Below are 19,538 nucleotides of genomic sequence, written 5' to 3' on the forward strand. Positions count from 1 at the left end.
AGCACCCCGGGTCTTTACACAGTCCGCGTCCACAGACTCTGACGAAGACGTGGATCTGCTCTCGCTTTAGCTGCTCGCGGTCCTCCAGATCATGTCCGCGACTCCTGCGACTCCGCGCGGAAAAAAAAGTTTGCCAGGCGTGGACTCAATGACCTTTCCAAGCTGTGCGCCTCGCTGCCTGGACCGGGTCTGAGCGCGGCTGCCCAGGCTGACCTTTCTGCGGGAGGTGAGTGTTCGCTCTGGGAAGGGGCTGTAGCTGCCCTTTGGAAGGAAGGGTTTGGGGGTGCAAGAGGCGTTCAGATTCTCGGTCTGGTGTGCCCCAAGTTCAGATGTGAAAATAGATCATGGGGATGCAATCCTAGGGCACTGTATTTCTCACTTCCTTGGGTCCCTGGCACGCGACTCCCAGCTAACACCCAGCCACACACATTTCTACGTACTGTTTCTTAGTTTTGTTTTGGGATATTTAATCTAAGCGGTCAGCAAGACTTCTTATAAAAGCTGGTCTACGTACACTGAGATCAAACCCCACAATCCCATGGTGTTTTTGCCCCTGCCCTAGCAAGCCTGGGTCGACTCGTCCCGGGGCAGCCGCGGCAGCGCAGCGTGGACGGGCCCGGACACCCGGTGCCTGCCCAGCCAGCGACGCTGAAGGCACATTTCAAGAGAGAAATAGTTCAGTCCTCGGTAATTTGTCAACCTTGTGCTGGTTTTAAAATTTTCCTCCCACTTTCTAGTCCTGACTGGGGGGGTGGGGGGGGGGGGGGCAAAAGCAAACTCCCCGGGGGCTTAAACGCTCGGATTTCTGAGAAATGGCAAGTGAGAAAGGAGTTGCAGTTGTACGAAGAAGGAGCGAGGAAAAGGTGTTTGTGGAGGGAGCCCCGGATCTGTCTTCCTACCTGTTAGCCGAGAACAAAAGGGGGCTGGCGTTTCCCGAAGCGAAAGGGCGCAGACAGCCACTTTCTCTGCTAAACAAACTGCAGTCCTGGGCAGAACAAAAAAATTACTCACGCAGGGGGAACAAGGGGAGCACAGAGAAACAGAACCTAGATTATGCGGAAGGCGTCTTAATTTAATTAACTCCTTGGGAAGGCGGAGGCGCTCTGAAGGGGCAGAAACTTCGCAGCCGTTTCTCTATTCACCTGATACAGTCTGGCCCTAACAATCTGTCCTTTAACAATTTTTTTTTCTTTTTAATGATCTTCTTTGATCTACTTAGTCTATAGCTCTCTAATTTATATAAAATTCTGCTGTGGTTTGGGCTGAAATTCAGTGAGCCTATCTATCCAACCATCAGTCATTTATCTCATATACCAGTGCACAGGTTTTAGCTGATGGACCCTGAGTGTATATTATTTTTAGATAATTCAATGTAATATTACCATTACCAAAGAGCGAAACTCCTTATCAAGTCACTTCTTAACTTTTTTCTCCAATGTTTTGAAAGCTTCACTGAACTGAAATAAGTGTGTACACATCTCCCTTGGTGACAGCCAGTCAACTAAATTTTACAAAATTTCTCCACATGCCTGGAAATTCCTGTGAAGAAGACTGATGAAAGAAAAGTAGCCTCAGCTCCACCAACATATTTATGACTTTTCATTGGTTTAAGTTTCCTTCCTTGCAAAATTAAAAGTAACCAGTGGTCTGAAACTGGACAGTGGAGAAATGACAGCAGATGATGATCGCTGTTATTTCCTGAAAGGGAGTGTGGGAACTACAAGGCTCAGTTCTAGACAAAACGAAAGTACTTTAGAATCTCTGCATTCACTTAAAATACTTCTTTTGACATACATTTCCAGCAACTCAATGGGAGTGTGGAAATTTAACCTTCCTAATTATTTGTGGCAAGAGCCATTGGTGGATATTTAAGGTTGTTCTGTTTGTAAAAGGGTTTCAAAAGGACCAATGGTTTGCTCTTCCCCTGTGAAGAAACTATCTGCCCTACAAATTAAAACAAACAGGTACTATGAAATAGCACTTTTTTTTTTTTTTTTTTTTTTTGCTAACATGAACCTGAATTATACTAGTCGTTAATTTCTGTGTTATAAACCATTCAGAGAAAAGGGAAAGAAGATTGCACTCAACTTTGTGGCAGTGTAACCTTTATGGCAGAGTTCGCTGTGCCTTTGGCATAGAAATCACAGGTCACAACAGTACTTTAGCTGACACCACTCCCCCCCACACCCGCTCCCCCTTCCCCAACGCATACACCCTGTGGTGGGAGTTGTGCTTTGCCTCCTGTATTTATTTCTGAGAAATCTAGTCTGGGAATACACCCAAATAATAATTTCGATTTCCTCTCTATGGGAAAGAGGTTGCTTTTCAACACGAAGGGAAAAATAATATTTTGAATCTCTGGAAAATCCTCATTAAGCAAAGAGAAGGAAATAAAGGTATAATTTATTATTTTTTAATTGAAAGGGAAATAATCAGATAGATTACCAGGGATGTTAGTAGAATCCTTTTTTCCTGCCTCCCTAAGAGACTTGCCACCAAGCAAAAATGAATCGTGATTTGTGGTGGGAAAGTTGATTACTAATGGGAGTTTGCAGTTGCGGTTGAATGGTCTGACTGAGACTCTCTGACTGTTACCCACCTCTCATTAACTCCTAGCCTGAACTCCTAGACCGCATACCACCAAGCAGAAGCGATTCGTTAATAAATCTCTGTCCCGAGCCCTTCCAAACAGAGGAAGGTGTGGGCCCCGCAGAGGCAGCCAGATCCTGCCTTGCCAGAGCGCTGTCATTAGCGTAGACCCCTAAGTCTGCTCATAGATGGAACCACAGGCAATACTTCATAACAGCGCTGGAGAGGACAACTCAGGCGCAGGAAGGAGTTGGGTGGGAAGGGAAGGCTGGAATCTCTCCTGCCTTCCTGCTGGGTTCAAATGCCAGGCTTGGCGGTTGGTGGCACAGACTGGGAAACGTGCTTAGCTCTGACTCCTACACCTGGGGGTCTGCCCTCAGAGGGAAGGCCCTGGTCCCCCGAACTGGCAGAACTCCTTTCTAAAAACGGGCTGGTAGTGGGAGAAGGTGGGCCCGCCGTGAATGTAGGTGAGGTGATCCCGGGAACCTGGGTCTGAAATCAGACCTGTGTTGCCATTGGGAGCACGGAGAGAGGGTAGGCGCCCTGCTTAGGCCCAGGCCGGGCTTCCTGGTGGCGGGACCGCAGCCGCACTCACCTCCAGGCCAACAGACAAGGTTCCTGCAAGCCAGCAAGGCTACCCTGTGCTTGGCCTACTGCAGCTCCCCTGCAGCTCCTTTCCTCTCCCTCCCTGGAGAGCTCTCCTCTCTCCTCTTCCCTCTCTTCTCTCTCCTCTCTCGTCTTCTGGGGCATCCCGGGTGGAGGGATGTAGGGGTCGCTCCTCGGTGCCAGGCCAGGAAGCAGCTCAGGCCTCCCAAGAGCTTGGCGCTCATTCTGGGAAAAGGGGTTCCTCCGGCCTCAGGGACGTTCTCCGCCCCCACCCCACCCCCTGGGAGCCTGAACCATCTGGAAGGGATCTTAGTCGGGGGTTGGGAGGAGAGCCCCTGGCTAGGAGGAGGGGGCGATTCTAGGCCAAATCCAGCCCCTGAGGTGTCACTTTTCTTTCCTGCGGCCCGTCACCGCTGATAAATTGGGCTGAGGGCAGAGGAAGGAAAAAGAAAACCTCCGAGGTCAGTGCGGGGCGAGGTGAGCCCCTCCCAGGACCCTCTGGCCCAGGAGGATGGGCGCCGGCTTCGCTCTTGCAGGCCGGTTTGCTGTCCGGGTAAGCGCGGGAAAGGCGGCCTCAGGGCGCGGCGGCAGCGCAGCGCGTGGGATCTCACGACCCATCCGTTAACCCACCGTTCCCGGGAGCTCCGAGGCGCAGCGGCGACAGAGGTTCGCCCCAGCCTGCCTGCATTGGTGTTGCGGTTGACTGAGCTTCGCCTGACAGGCTTGGGGAGGATGGGCTGCGCTGGGCTGGGCTGGGTGCTTCCCCGCTGTCCGCCTTTCGTTTTCCCGGGACCGAGGAGTCTTCCGCTCTGTATCTGCCTAGAGTCTGAATTCGACCTTCCTTCCTTTGGGCGCCCGCTCGCCAGCGGAGCACTTCTTGTTCTGGCCCAGGGCTGATCTGCACGCGGACTTGAGCAGGTGCCACGCGGTCCCCTCACGGCTTCTTTCGGGGGTTCTTGGAGTCGGGTGGGGAGGTAGACTTAGGTGTGGTAACCTGCGCAGGTGCCAAAAGGCAGAAGGAGCAGCCTTGGATTATAGTCACGGTCTCTCTCTCTCTTCCCTGCCGTTTTTAGGGCTTTCTCTACGTGCTGTTGTCTCACTGGGTTTTTGTCGGAGCCCCACGCCCTCCGGCCTCTGATTCCTGGAAGAAAGGGGTGGTCCCCTCAGCCCCCCCAGCATCCCGGAAAATGGGGAGCAAGGCTCTGCCAGCGCCCATCCCGCTCCACCCGTCGCTGCAGCTCACCAATTACTCCTTCCTGCAGGCCGTGAACACCTTCCCCGCCACGGTGGACCACCTGCAGGGCCTGTACGGTCTCAGCGCGGTACAGACCATGCACATGAACCACTGGACGCTGGGGTATCCCAGTGTGCACGAGATCACCCGCTCCACCATCACGGAGATGGCGGCGGCGCAGGGCCTCGTGGACGCGCGCTTCCCCTTCCCGGCCCTGCCTTTTACCACCCACCTATTCCACCCCAAGCAGGGGGCCATTGCCCAAGTCCTCCCAGCCCTGCACAAGGACCGGCCCCGTTTTGACTTTGCCAATTTGGCAGTGGCTGCCACGCAAGAGGATCCGCCTAAGATGGGAGACCTGAGCAAGCTGAGCCCGGGGCTGGGTAGCCCCATCTCGGGCCTCAGTAAATTGACTCCGGACAGAAAGCCCTCTCGAGGAAGGTTGCCCTCCAAAACGAAAAAAGAGTTTATCTGCAAGTTTTGCGGCAGACACTTTACCAAATCCTACAATTTGCTCATCCATGAGAGGACCCACACGGACGAGAGGCCGTACACGTGTGACATCTGCCACAAGGCCTTCCGGAGGCAAGATCACCTGCGGGATCACAGGTGAGGCGGGCAAGGAGGATGGCTGGGAGAGGGAAAGCGAATTTGTCCTGGACACACCGAGTCCTGATAGACATTCGAAGTATCATTATAATCCCCTGTGATCTAAAATACACCCTCAGTCACGCTCCCCAGCCCGGTTCAGCTAAATCCCAACATCTACCCTTTCTTTCCACCAGCTGCTCTTGCTATGTTCTTGTTTGGAATGAGGGAGGGCCTTTCCTCAGTCTTGGACAGGAACAATCCGTTGGCCTTAGTCCTGGAATGGTTATCCTGTCTCCTCCCGGTGCTGTGTGGAGTGGTGCAGGAAGAACCCAGGGACCCTGGGGTGCCGGTCCTGGCTGCAGTCGGGCTACTTCTGTTGGGTTTCGTCCCTCCCCCCACCCCCCACCCTCCACCCAGGTGCGCCCCAGAGCCTGCCATGGGGACCTGTCTTTTAAGCTGTATTTGTGGGTTGAGAGGGGGAGGAGGTCTTGAGGTCACCGAATTTACAAACAGCTCCCACCTCCCTTCCGCGAACTTAAACTCTGCATTAATACAAGGCAATTGAAGACATGCAATAATGTAAGTGTTATCATTGGGTAAAAACTTCTCAGGAGTTGGGGAGACCTTTTTAGGGGTCCTTTTAGACTTTTTCTGGACTCTACCTGCTGTTCCCCAGAGATGAGACTTCTGTACCCATCCTCCGAGGCTGTTAAGGGATTCACTAAAATTAGCACCTCTAAACTCGGCCTTGCCTTACATCCTGATTTGGCCAACTTAAATCCCAGAGAAAACCATGGAGGCCAAGAAAGTCCCGTTCAGCGGGGTTTCGAGCTCCAGAATATGCCAGAGAGGGCGATCAAGTGTAGATAAAGCCTGCGGGCTCGTGAATATTTTGAAGAGAATCAGTTGAGATTAACCATAAACAGAATTACACAGGAAAAAAAAATCTAAAAATGGAAATGGAAATCTTGTTTCTTTTGTTCTTCCACGACTTCCTTTTAAGTAATTGCTAAAAGTAACTCTTCACCATGGGGCAAAGTTATTTCAATGAAACCTTATATTGATTTTCAGATACATCCATTCCAAAGAAAAACCCTTCAAATGTCAGGAGTGTGGGAAAGGATTTTGTCAGTCTAGAACTCTAGCAGTTCACAAAACTTTACACATGCAGGTAAGTTTGTTTTCTTGTTTAAAAACAGTGGCTGGTTCGTGTTATCATTACTGCTTTGCAAAAGGTGTTCAATGGCAGACTCTTTCTCTTAAAAGGCTCTATTTAGATTAGTCCTCTAGGTGGGGAAAAGCAACACTTGATTTCTTTAATACATAAAATTAATCTTGTTTAACATAAAGCATTTTTATATTTTTCTCAAAAAACAGGCCACTTTGATTATCATAAATCCTAATTTTAGAATTTTTTTCTTCCAATCTGTCCTGCATTTAAAGCTTTCGTGTTTAGGAGGAAATAAAGGTAATTTTGATAATGGAGGCATAGTGAAATCCCATACGTTCTCTTTCCCAAGGGCCTCATAATTTGTAGCTTTCAGGACATTGAGGAATAGTTTAGTTTTCCAGCAAAGAGGAGCCTTATTACTCAGGAGAATGTTGTTCCTTAAGAGAGGATTAGAGTTTTTCCTTCCCCCTTTTCCTGCCTATGACATGGTGATGAAATGTGAAGAGCTGGAAATCACAAAGCCCACCGAGGTGGCCGCGGGTCTGCCTCCGAAGTTATCAGTGTAATCGGGCCTCTGTGTATGCCTGCACGTGTATTTTCATGATTGGAGGATTAGGAGCACAGATTTGTTCCTGCAAGTCTCCTCTTTTGTTGTCATGCGAGTGTTATGTTAACGCTTGTGATAACGATAAGACAGAAACTATTGAAAAGGGTGCAGTGGTGGTGTGAAGGATTAATCCTTTGCTTGCTTCACATCTGAACAGGAATCTCCACACAAATGTCCCACATGTGGAAGAACCTTTAATCAGAGAAGTAATCTGAAAACTCACCTTCTCACCCATACAGACATCAAGCCCTACAGCTGCGAGCAGTGCGGCAAAGTGTTCAGGCGAAACTGTGATCTGCGGCGGCACAGCCTGACTCATACCCCGCGGCAGGACTTCTAGAGAAGCCCAGGATCTGTCCCGTGCCGCCACTGCTCCCCTCCCCAGACACCTCTCCACGTCTCCTACCCGGGGGGTCGCATCCCTAGCCCTTCACTGACCCCAGCTCTTCCCTTGCTGCAGCCGCACCTGCAGCTCCAGGGAGTTAACTCTTCTTCTGGGGGACTGAGAACTGTAGAAAGCCACACACTACATCCCTTCACAAAGAGTATATGCTAGTTTCTTGTAGATATTCACAGCTCATTTTAGAGCTCTGTACATAATGTTGTGGGTCTTTGTTTTTTTGTTTTGTTTGTTTTTGGATCTTGTTGGATGCACCTAGATATGGAAAATGGAAGCCAAATTTTATCTTTAAAGACTGTATTTTCAAAATAAAACTTTTTCTTGTTTGTTTCAACACTGCTGCAAAGGTGTCTTGCTATTTAAATGCTGTTTTTCCTCTAGATTCTGGAAGAGTGGGCTGCCTCTATAAAATTCAATACTGAAGGGCATTATTTATCCCTAGGTTTAAAAAATAGGATTTCTCAGAATTCTCATTCTGCAACTTCAGCCCTTCCCTTTTTATACGGTGGCATTTTGGAATTAGACAATTGGGCTGCTTCTTTGTTTTTCAAAGATATTAAAACATTGATGTCCCTAAGGTTTTATTCCCTTTTGTTTATTTCAACGACTTGTGTATTATTCCTTCAGATAAATGCAATATCTTAATATAACATGCAACTTCCATGGCTGTCCCACTTGAAAGCACAGGATGGGAAGAAGCAGGAAGCATAGAAGAGGTGGGAGCTTCTTGCCACTTCATTTTTGAAAAGTCCTTGGCCTATTGTCACAATTTATGATGGGCAACTTCTCTTACCATTAGACTTTGAACACTATGATTTATCACTGTAGACAGAGACTTTATCCTGCCTTCAGGAGAGAAGTCTAAAATCCTACAGAAGAGTACAGGAAGATACAACCTTCAAGAAGATGGGAGAGAAGAGGAGAAAGGAGAAACCACTTAGCTATGTTCACAAAATATTTTTTTTCCAAGGGAGGGGATCCTTTCTTCTAGAAGGTTAGGATTTCTCTGCAAAGCAAACTGAGTTGGGTTACCAGTGAGGTTTCCACCACTGGTTGGTCTTTGTCCCTGGGAAAATGCCAGAAGTGCAGGTTACTCCATGTATAGAGCTCATGGCAAACATGTAATCACCTTCTGAGACATTTCAACCTTTCCTAAATGGTTTCCGGGGAACGTGACTCTAGTATAGTGACAACCCTGAAGTATAGTGTAGGATTTGAGTGGAGGGCTTTGGAAGGAGATAAAGAGTAGTACTATGCAGAGACCGGAAGGAAAGTGATTTAACTTAAAGGGGGAATGACAGAGGAACCTGTGGCCCAGTAGCCTCTCACAAACTGTTTAATATGGAAGAACAGGTTAAACAAGGCGTTATCAGATTTTTTAAAAATTTGTATATTTGTGTGGGGATGGCATGTTTCACTTTCAGGGTGATTCCAAGCAACATGTCCTATGTTTGTACCTTAGAATCTTCCAGAAAAGTAGATAGAGACTTGAGGACTAGATTCAAATTTCTCAACAGTACCTTGTTCAATTCAACTTACTAAGAGGTTTCAAAAAGTGTTCCTGATTAATTGCTTCCTCTCTTTTCAGGGGAGCTGGCTAGAAGTCATGTTTATCTCTTATCAGAGATTAATTCTCTCCAACAAAGTGTCCACTCACCAGCCCGTGTGCCTAATGCTCCCACAAATGCATTCCCCAGCATGGGTTGAGCCCAAAGTCTTCCTGAAGAGTAGGGGTAGGGATGGAGTATGGAGTGCATGTGCTTGTGTTATTTAGAGGAATGAAACAGCTGTTTGCTTTCTTTTGTTTGTACAGAATTAACTCAGTGACCTCCCTGCCCTTCCTCTCTCAAGATCCTGCCCGCGTTGGTACAGAAGATTTGAATACTTTAGGGCAGAGTTAACATTGACTGTCCCTAGAGACCCCTAATCCTGCAGGCTTTTTCTATATAGTCAATCTCACAGCCCCACCCACCCCTACTGACTACAAGTGTTACAGTTCCATCTCACAGGGTTCAGTCCAATTATCAAAGAATGACCCTTGTTCACTATCAAGCTACAGGCATATCCTTGAAGTCCCTATTACAGGAATACATAGATAGGTATAACCACAAAACTGTTCCTCTCCATTTATTTTAGTTGAAGAAATGGGAATCAGAAGGGAAAGAGGAAGAAGAGAAGAGAAAGTGGAGAAAGCAGTTCCCCATCTGATACACATACTATTTTAAAAGTTAAGGTTATTTATAATTAATTTATTTACTCATTAATTTAATAAATGCTTATTTTATGCTTCTCATGTGCCAAGCCATCTGCTAAGTTCCACTGATTTTCATGATCAGTTTCTGCCTTTCTATATCTAGTGACACATTTTTGGAATCTTGGCTACTTAGATAATTTAAAAACCTATGATAGGGCTAATTTAACAGCTCCCCTCAATCTAGACACTTAAATCCAGCATTCAACTAGGCTCAGAAAGGATCTAGCTTCTGTCAGGGTAGACTTTTTCTACATACTCTTCATGATCCTAGGTGAACTTTTATTTTTATTTTTAAGATAAAGTCTCACTCATTGCCCAGGCTGGAGTGCAGTGGCATAATCTTGCTCACTGTGACCTCCACCCCCGGGTTCTAAATGATTCTCTTGCCTCAGCCTCCCAAGTAGCTGGGATTACAGGCACCTGCCACCATGCCTGGCTAATTTTTGTATTTTTCGTAGAGACGTGGTTTCACCATGTTGGCCAGGCTGGTCTCAAATGCCTGACCTCAAGTGATCTGCCTGCCTTGGCATCTCGAAGTGCTGAGATTACAGGGGTAAGCCACCACGCCCAGCCAGGTGAACTTTTAAACAGTGAGTTCCTCTCCAAATTCTGGGTTTTGTTTTCTTCTTCTTTAGATTGTCCAAGTGTACAGGAAATGAACAAATTTATGAGACATCATAGGGAAAATATCTTGTATCTTAGGAAATTGATCTGCTGGTTTTTTTGGTTCAGAGAAGAGTCATTATTTGAGTTTTAGATTAGCCTGTGTTTTCCTTACACCCTCTACCACAGTCAACTCATGAATCAATGCTCCTGGTAAGAGACCGGCCAGGAGTTGGAAATATCACCAGTCATAACCACAGTGCTGAAGAACTTCATGCACAAGTTAGGTATTTACTCTCAAGCTGTGACTGTAATCTCATTTTGTAGTCTATGCAGTAAGGTTTTAAACATAATTTCTAAAAACGAATTACATTGTAATCAATTGTTAATATAAAATTATGAATGTGTGTTAGGTGCTCTTACTGATGCTAACCTTGAAATGTAGGTCATTGTGGTACTAGTGCTTTATAATTGTAGCAATTACAATCGCTATTTTGCACAGGCACACCCTTTTTTCCATGAGGAAGCATTTTTAAAATCTGTCTGTAGAACAACAAAATATTTAAAAAGTCAACAAATCTAAAATCTCAAATTATAAATAGGCCCAGCTACCACTAGTGATAAAACCAGAGGTGGTTACTGGGAATTTCATTTGTTCATCTGCTGATATTAGTTAGCCCAGGCATTTGGTCCTCTTCACTTAAATAATGTTCAGTCAGATACTTTTAACCAAACTTTGATTCTGGAGGGGCAGCCTACCCTTGGAAGGCACTTGGGAAACATTAGTTCTTGAAGATCATCAACATGACAAAATAGATGCATTTGCACTAAACACTGTGTAGAATCAACAGCAAATTTTAATACAAGAAAAGTATTAGCATAATGGGTTGTCTTTCTTATTACCAAAGTAATTTTAATATTATTATAATAAGGAAAGATTTAAACAATTGATGAAACCATATAACACATTGCAAACAGGAATGACTTCTGTATTTTAGGGGTTTATTTGTGTTTGCCTTTATTAGTGTGTTATATGGAGACTGTATTTCTCAATTTTTTCTTCTATAATGTAACTTGTCACTGATAACCACCTCTGCTGACAGCAATGAGCAATAAAGGGTGTGGAGATTCAGAATGATTCAGCTTTGATGACCTGAGATATTTCAAGTTCATTCCTGTTTCTTTTCTTTTTTTTTTTTTTTTTATTGCTTGTTGGTTTTTTTCACCCAACACAAGCTGCCTTATTATCGATGCTATGTAACTTTTTTTTCTTGAAACTATCCCAGGCAAAAACTGATAGTGAAAAATTGTAAGTAACCTTATAGCCCACAAGAGGAAAATTGGTAAGTAAATTATCATGCTATATCCATTAGGATGTTTTCTACTGCACAGAACAGAAAACCCACCTCAAAGGGGCTTAAATAATAGGAGATATTTTCTCACATAACAAGAAGTCTCAAAGTAGGGTCCAGGGATGTGTAATTAATTGGAGTGTCACAATCAACTAGGATCAATTCTTCCTACTTTTCTGTTCTTCCATCTTTAGTGTGTATACTGGACTTCCTTTATGGCCACAAAATGGCTGCAACAGCACCAAGCACTAGCTCCACTGCTCCCTCCTTACACACATTCCATAGGCAGAAAAAGGGATTATCTCTTCCTTGTATCACTTTTAAGGAACTAAGAATCTCTTTCACAAATCTAACCTGTAGATCTGCCTTTATATCTTATTGGTCAGAAGTATGTCACTTGTCCCTTCCTCAGCCAATCACTGATAAGGGGAATAGAATTGTACCATGATTGGCTTAAACTAAATAAAAAATCACCCTTTATGAGTGGAAATGGAGTTAGCCTTTAAGCCTGAAGCCCTTGATCACCTGAACAAACCTGAGTTCTGTTAGCAGGAAAGAAAGGAGAACTGGCTATTGTTAATATTAGGCAGATGCTTAAAATGAAGTTTCCATTAAATATCTTGTGTTAGGAGATGTTGGTATTAGACAGTATTATCTCAACTATATAAAAAGACAGAGACACTATTACCTCAACTATATAAAACAAACAAAACCTTTCAAAAACTAAGCAGAAACAAAGACTAGCAGAAAATATACCAAAATGTTAACAGCAGCTTCATGAGTGACAAACTAAGGGTACATTTATCTTCTCCTTTTTAAATTTTTAAACTCTTCCACAATGAGCACATGTTACTTTTATGAAGGAAAAGGGTAATAATCTTTATTTTTAAAATCTAAAATAAAGCCTTAATTTGCTCATCTTTGTAATTTTTCATCTTGATTTACTACCTCTGACCAATCTTTGCTTGTCTCCTTTCACACACACTCATATAACCCTCCATGCCACTTCTAAACCATTCTTCTAATTTAGTTACATCTTTATGTTCTAGTTTATCTTTCTTTATTGATTTGCATTCAGAGCTCCTTTTCCTGTCTTTTCTCTTCTCTAGGTTTCTTTATCCTGGTTCCATATTTTCACTCTTTTTAGAGCTTCGACAATTCTAGCCCAGTGTTCCTCATGTGTGAACATTAGAATTACCCAAGGTACTTATTTCTGTGTCTTCCCTAATCCAGTGGGTGAATTGGAATTTCTGGTGATAAAGAATAAGTACTCTGTTTTAAACAAACACTTCAGGTAGTTCTTATGTGTATTAGAGAGAGAACTTCTGCGTTAGCCTTTGACACCATCATTCCCTTTATCTTATCCATCAGCCATTTACTATGTGCCTACCATAATAAACATAAAACAAATCTCAACCCCCTTTTCTTTACTTATTTACTCACTGTCCTTGAAGTTGTCAAATTTTCCTCTGCTTTGATGCTTACTGCCCTTCCGTGGTCTTTCCCATGTACTTTTATTTTCTATTGTTGCTGTCTCAAATTTCAATTTTTTCGTTAATAGACATGTTTGTTTGGCTTTGATATTTTACTTATTCATTCTTCTTTGTTCTCTTGATCTGCTCCCTAATTTAAAGAAGCAGCAGATGAAAGAGACTATAATAATTGGTTGAAATGGGAAAATCACAGAGTAAAAATAATTGTCTTTCAATTTACTAATGAAAATATTGTCACCAAATGACTTCTTACTTCAGCTTTTGTACAAAAAGCATTCATTTGCTGCAGTAATGCTTTATGTATTGAGGTGTGGATGTGTGCTGGTTTTAGGATCAGAGCTAAACTACATTGCTTTTAGATTATTTATGTTATCATCACACTAAAATTAGAGCTGGAGGAGGCCATTTTTTGACAGAAAGAGTCATAAACGTGAAGGTCAGAGATGGATTTATTTTTTTTAAGCTCTGAAACTGTTTATGGACAAGACAGTTAACTTCTCTGAGACCCAGTTTCTCATCTGTACAATGAGAATTTGCACTATACAATTTATAAGATCCTCTCTAGCTTGTAAGATATACAGTTTTGAGAAAAGAGCATTTCTAGAAAAGTATTGATGATTTCACAAAAGTTAGAAAAATATCAAGAAATCAGATCATTTCTGTCCCATAAAAATTTTTATTAACTCAATAAAAATAAATGTGATTTCTACTTGAAACACATATCATTTGTTTTCTTAAAACTTCTCAAAATTTTAAAGACCCTACAGAAGACTGTTAATTTCATTTCTTAAAACTTTCTTAAAATTTTAAAGACCACACAGAAGACTGTAAATTGAAAGTAATATTTTTACATTGAAAAGTAAATTTACTTATTTTTTAGATGATAAAAACAATCATACTTATTTTAAAATATTCAAACAGTATATAAGTGTATAAGGTAAGTTCCCTATTATCTGCTCCCACCCCACTAATCTGGACAATCACACACAAATAGGATCTACTATAATACTATTTTTCAACTTGCTTCCCTCCAACCCCACTTAACAATAAACAATGTATATATAAAATAATGTATGTATAAACCAATGCATATATTGGGTCTGTTTTATCCTATTGGTAAAAACAGATCTGCTGCTAATGTAATGGAAATAATCAAAACAAAACTAAGGAATTTTAAACCTGAGGATTAATTCTTATGCATTAGAATTTAATATGGAGAAATAGGGAAATCATTCTGTTACCGAAATTATTTACAAAATACCATCCTTAGCTGACAACCTTTAGTCCCCTATCTTCATAAAGGCAGCTTAGAGTGCCTGAAGGGTTTTGAGGGTTCTGCAAGGTGTGTCATATTATAGCTCACATCAGTGCACATTGATGTATCTCTCTGGCAAGAACTGAAAGATACAGTTCTTAAATCCCCTGCTGACCCATTATCCATGGATCATTGACAAGATAGAATGTAATAGCTCCTGTCTTTTTACCAAGGTAAACCTCCCAGTGAAACTGCATTGTTCATGCCCTACATCTTTTATCTAAATAAGAAAATGAATATAGGGAAAAAACTATGTTAAGTAGATAATATAAATACTTTCATATTCTTTATTATATTTTAATATTTATTGAATGAGGAAACATAAACTGTTTAATTGCAGGGACTGAGACTAAGAAAGTTTTCCCATAACCTATCTTTCCAAAGAGATCATCTTAAATACAAGGCTAAAGGAATTGTGTAAGATCCAGCATTTGAAACACCAAATTAAACTAATAGACATGTTGCCTATTTAAGGACAGCATTAAAACAGCCGTTCAGTTGGTGTTATGGGTCAGAATTTAACATTTCCCATTATCTTGATCTAAAAAGTCAGTGTTTCTCTACTCTAAAAGTTATTTCATTTGTGAACTGGGTCATAAAGAGTCATAAGCTCTCAGAGGGATTTATTCACAGACCTCGGCAATGTTTACCATGTGGCACTGTGTTTTTGCAACTTCACATATTGACAGTGCTGTGTTGTAAATTTCATAATGCGATGACAGGACATGGCCATATTTTTATGTGGTTCTGATCAAGATCCATCTGAAAGCTCCTTATTTTATGTTAGTCTTCTTGACTTCTAAAAGAATTCTGCCATATTTCTATCTGTTTAAATCTAGAAAAGGTTAGAAATAGAAAGATGACGCCTTCGTCAACTTGATTAACACTTCATTTCCTGCCCAGGGCAAAATAAAAAAAGAAAATGAAAAAATAAATACATAACTTGACCAACCATCTCAGTAAGAATATGGGCAAGTGAATCAGATATTTGGCCTAGACCAGTGAAATTAAAGATACATATCCCTTTAACTCAGTGATTCCACTAGAGAAACTCAAACACATCTGCAGAAAGATACATGGGCAGGAATATTCTCTGAAATATTGTTTGTAATAGAGAAAAACTAAAAAAAATCAATGTCCCCTAGCATGAGAATGGGTAAATAAATCATCAATATTCACATAATAGAACACCATATAGTAGTTAAAATGACCCGTTTAGCAGTAAACGTATCAGCATGGATTAATCTCAAGCACATAATGTTGTATGGGAAAAAAATAATTTGCAGAATGATAAGTACCTATCATTCATGTAAAGTTTGGAGACATGTAGTTCATAAAACTATAGTGAAAGTATAAGATGTTCTTGGAAATAATAAGCACCAAAGTCTGCATAGTGGGTACCTTAAAAGAGAAACAGGAAAGAAATTAGAGACCAGTACATATTGAGGGGGGATTTCAGTTGTACTTGTGATATTTTATTTCTTCATTATATCTGAAGCAAATATAGAAATTAAGACTTGGAAAAGCTGAGCGATAAATAGAGGGGTGTTTGTCATTATTAGTCTCTCTACTGTCCTATATACTTGGAAATTTTCATAATAAACTGTTTTCAAAAAAGAATCAGATATTAGAGCTGAAAGGGACTTTAGGCAATGTCTAATAATTGGATTTTTAGTGAGTAGCTACTCTGTGATGTTAGGATTACTCTGGTGCATCAGAGACACAAGGTCTCTACACCCTTGGAGCTTACATTCTACCAGAAAGAGACCAAATTTAAAAATAAACAGAATATTAACATGGACCATACAGAGGATTTTATTTCATTTGAGGATGAAGAAATTGAGGTGCAAAAAAGTCAAGTGATTTTCCCAAGGTACAAGCCAATTCTAGAACTTTGCCTTCCTCTCTGTCTTTCTACATACTTCTATTTTCTTCTGGTCTCCCTCTAACCTAATGTTATTCTAATTATTGATGGTGTTAGGCACAAGCACATTGACAGTGTCTCACTTGTTTGTAGCCATCTGTTTGGCATAGGTACAAATTTGTCAAATACTAAAACTTAACTAAATAGCTTTAAAATTGTTGAATATTTTGAACATGACATTAAATTAACACAACCTTCTCATATTAGGTAGGTCAGCATTATCTTTGTTTCATGGGTGAAGAAAGAGATGAATGGGGGAGTAGCCTTGGGGTGAAGTAAATTGCCTAAGGCTCTGTAGGAAACAAGAGTGACAGGTTCTGGATCAGAATTCAGAACTCTGACTTAATCTAATGCAAAATCTGGAGTACCTTTCTTTCTGATCTTCCCTTTTAGGTTAATGTGCCTCACTTCCACACATTCCTGTAAAGCTAACACTCTTGAAAATTGGTAAGAAAAGGGCCCTTACCACTAATACCTTGTCAGATAAATCGAGTATTTTTCACCTTCAAAGTTTTGAATTCATTGGTAAACATGTTTAATGTAAACTTTTATGTCCATCTAAGTGTGCAAACTCTTCTCTCCAGATGGCCTCAAAGAACATTCAGGGAAATCATTTTCCAAACCATAACTGTTCTATTCAGAGCTTTGAAGACGGATATCAGGTGAGCTTTTATCGACTGTTGGAAAATAAAGGGAGTAGAAGAAAAAAATGATTATGGTAACCTAGGCTACCTAGATGGTGTTATGACATTCATTCTACTGACAAAACTCTAGCATTCATAAAGTTTATTTTAAAGTAATTATCTTCATTTCTATTTAAATAATTATTTTAATATTATGATAGCTGAAGGTGATTGTTTCAGCTTCTTCTTCTTCCTGAGTTTATTAAAAAAGAAATGGTCACTTGTAGAGATGAAGCTCTTATGGGGAAAAATTATTCTGAGCAGAATTTAAATATCCAACGTCAGAAGGTACTATGATGTAACACTATTGCTACCCAGGAGTCCATCAGCAGACTGTACCCTGTGTGTCACATACTTCCCTACAAAGCTGATTACAGGTTTATGTTGTAAGTGCACAATATTGACTGGTACAGGATACAGATATTATTCGGAATTACTTATTGTCTTCATTTTCCAATGAATTCTTTCTTCCCTTGGCTGATGTGTGAAGCTAGGTTTCTAAGGACTTCTTCAGTGTTCTTATTAAGAACATCTGTAAAGAGCATCAGAATGAAGTGTTGAATTTCACCCATTTGGATTTCATTAAAGTGTCTATAGTTGTCAAGCATTTAGAAAGTCAAGACACTAAGAGTTTGGGGTTTGACCCAAAGGAAATTGGTCCTCATTTTAAGGCTAAACAGGAGGGATAACAGAGCCAAATTTTTTTAGGGAATGGGAGATTAAAAAAGAAATTATTCCTTTCAGATACATGCCCCTAAAGAATGAAAGCTTAAGCAGTCATACTTTGTAATAGTTTAGTTTTTCATCTTGCCAAAACAAAGTGTGGGTTTATTGCAGAAGTTCTTAACCTAGAGTTCATGGACCTTTAGTGGGTCCATAGGCAGACTTCACAGAGTCCATAAACTTTGTGAAATTGTAAGCAAAATTTCACTTGCGTATACACATGTGTGTTTTTTTTTTCCCCTAGGGAGAGGAAACTAGCTTTCGTCAGATTTTCAGGGACATCTGTGATTCAAAAAAGGTTGAGAAATGGTTTATTTTCTTACTTATTTAAGAATCTTAAAATTTTCAAAGTATCTGAATACGCAAGTTTTATATTTCTCTTTTTATTAAAAACACACTATATATAAATGTATATGACTTTTAAAATGCAAGTAAGATATACTAATTTTTAAACATTAACAAATGACCAGAATTTTTGGTAATCTGTGAAATCTCAATTATAACTAATTTACCTAAATACACAATCTGATCCAACCAGGTGTAATAAAAATAACCTGACTAGCTATTTAAAATAAACAACATAAAAAGAGTAGTGAAAACTGAAGATATCTTGTGTTGGTGGTACAAAGTAGTAAAAAAACAAAGCAGCTTGAAAATTTTTTTATTACATGTAATAATAGAAGTTTTCTATGTGGTTAATTAATTATACTCTAATTATAGTAAAGTGGCATGAATTAATTTATATTATCACTCAAATCCACTGAGTAAAAACAGCAGTTTCATTTTATAAAGAACAATAAGTGAAATAAATTCTGCCGTGAAAAAGCCACTGGATATTTTTAAGTTTTGTAACATTTTAAATGAATACCAAATAATCTGATCATCATTACACTAACTCTAGTTCCACTTAGACTTGGGACATTTGGTAAAATTTAAGATGTCATATTTTAAATTAAAATATAACATGTTATTTCTTCTCTGCATATGATTTTTTAAAAGTGTTATTTTAACTGGATCTTCCTATAATTACACTTGGTTTTAAAAGTAGATTATTTAGTATACATTGAACTAACATTTTTTCAATATGGTTAACTAACATTTTTTCAATGTGGTTTTCCTTGTGAATCACACACTTAGCCTGGAACCAAAAGACAGAATGCAGAAATACAACATGAATCTTTGACTAATAGGCTATCTGCCACTTGTTTTTGTTTTGTATCACAGGAGTATATACAGGTTATTTCTTTCCCTTTAGCTAAACTTCAGGCGTGTCTATTTATCTTTGCTCCTTTTCCAGCAAACCTTCCTTAGCCACCTTCTTGAATTACCTATCCTCTCAGACAGTTCTTTAGCTTATTATATGTGAACCTGGCTTGTTTCCAAATTAACTTGGCTGGTCTCTTAATTTTTCCCATCCTCTCTCAAAAGCCCTGATGTACCCTTCTGATATTTACCAAACCAAACTCAGTATCCAGGCTCCACACTCTTCACCTTCTTCATATACATACTGCATGTCATCAACTTTTCCTATACTATTTTTCAGATGCCTTTATTTTCTCCTCAAACTTTGTCTTTCTCTTTTTGCCTCAAAATATTTTCATCTGTTCTTAAAAACATACTTAAATGTAAATATTAGTGGAAAATGGACTGTTGGAGTTGTCAATTTTTGTTTTACAGTTAAGGCCTCTTTTTGTTCTTTAGCATCAAGTTTATCTCTTACGATTTAAATAAGGTTACAGCCAGGTGCGGTGGCTCACGCCTGTAATCCCAACACTTTGGGAGGCCAATGCAGGCGGATCATTTGAGGTCAGGAGTTTGAGACCAGCCTGGCCAACGTGGTGAAACCCCATGTCTACTAAAAAAATACAAAAAGTAGCCAGTGTGGTGGTGGGTGCCTGTAACCCCAGCTACTCGGGAGGCGGAGGCAGGAGAATTGCATGAACCTGGGAGATGGAGGTTGCAGTGAGCCAAGATGGCACCACTGCATTCCAGC

The 19,538-nt window shown here is 40.9% G+C and overlaps 1 protein-coding gene across 3 annotated transcripts; it reads left to right on the top strand.

Annotated features, from left to right (window-relative positions):
• Positions 1-225: 225 nt before the first annotated feature.
• Positions 226-7,532, top strand: OSR2 (odd-skipped related transciption factor 2). 3 transcript variants are annotated; one of them, XM_063726736.1, is made up of 4 exons: positions 226-3,861; positions 4,269-5,038; positions 6,092-6,191; positions 6,956-7,532. In XM_063726736.1, exons 2-4 carry the CDS (start codon positions 4,383-4,385, stop codon positions 7,136-7,138), a joined length of 939 nt encoding a protein of 312 aa, XP_063582806.1. In that variant the 5' UTR covers positions 226-3,861; positions 4,269-4,382; the 3' UTR covers positions 7,139-7,532. The 3 variants fall into 3 exon arrangements, with proteins under 3 accessions (XP_063582806.1, XP_063582807.1, XP_054375176.1); XM_063726737.1 differs by having other exon boundaries at positions 7,038-7,532; XM_054519201.2 differs by lacking the exon at positions 226-3,861 and adding an exon at positions 3,906-4,113.
• The last annotated feature ends 12,006 nt before the right edge of the window (positions 7,533-19,538 follow it).

This window comes from Pongo abelii, chromosome 7 (assembly GCF_028885655.2).
Source record: "Pongo abelii isolate AG06213 chromosome 7, NHGRI_mPonAbe1-v2.0_pri, whole genome shotgun sequence".
NCBI classification, from domain to species: Eukaryota; Metazoa; Chordata; class Mammalia; order Primates; family Hominidae; genus Pongo; species Pongo abelii.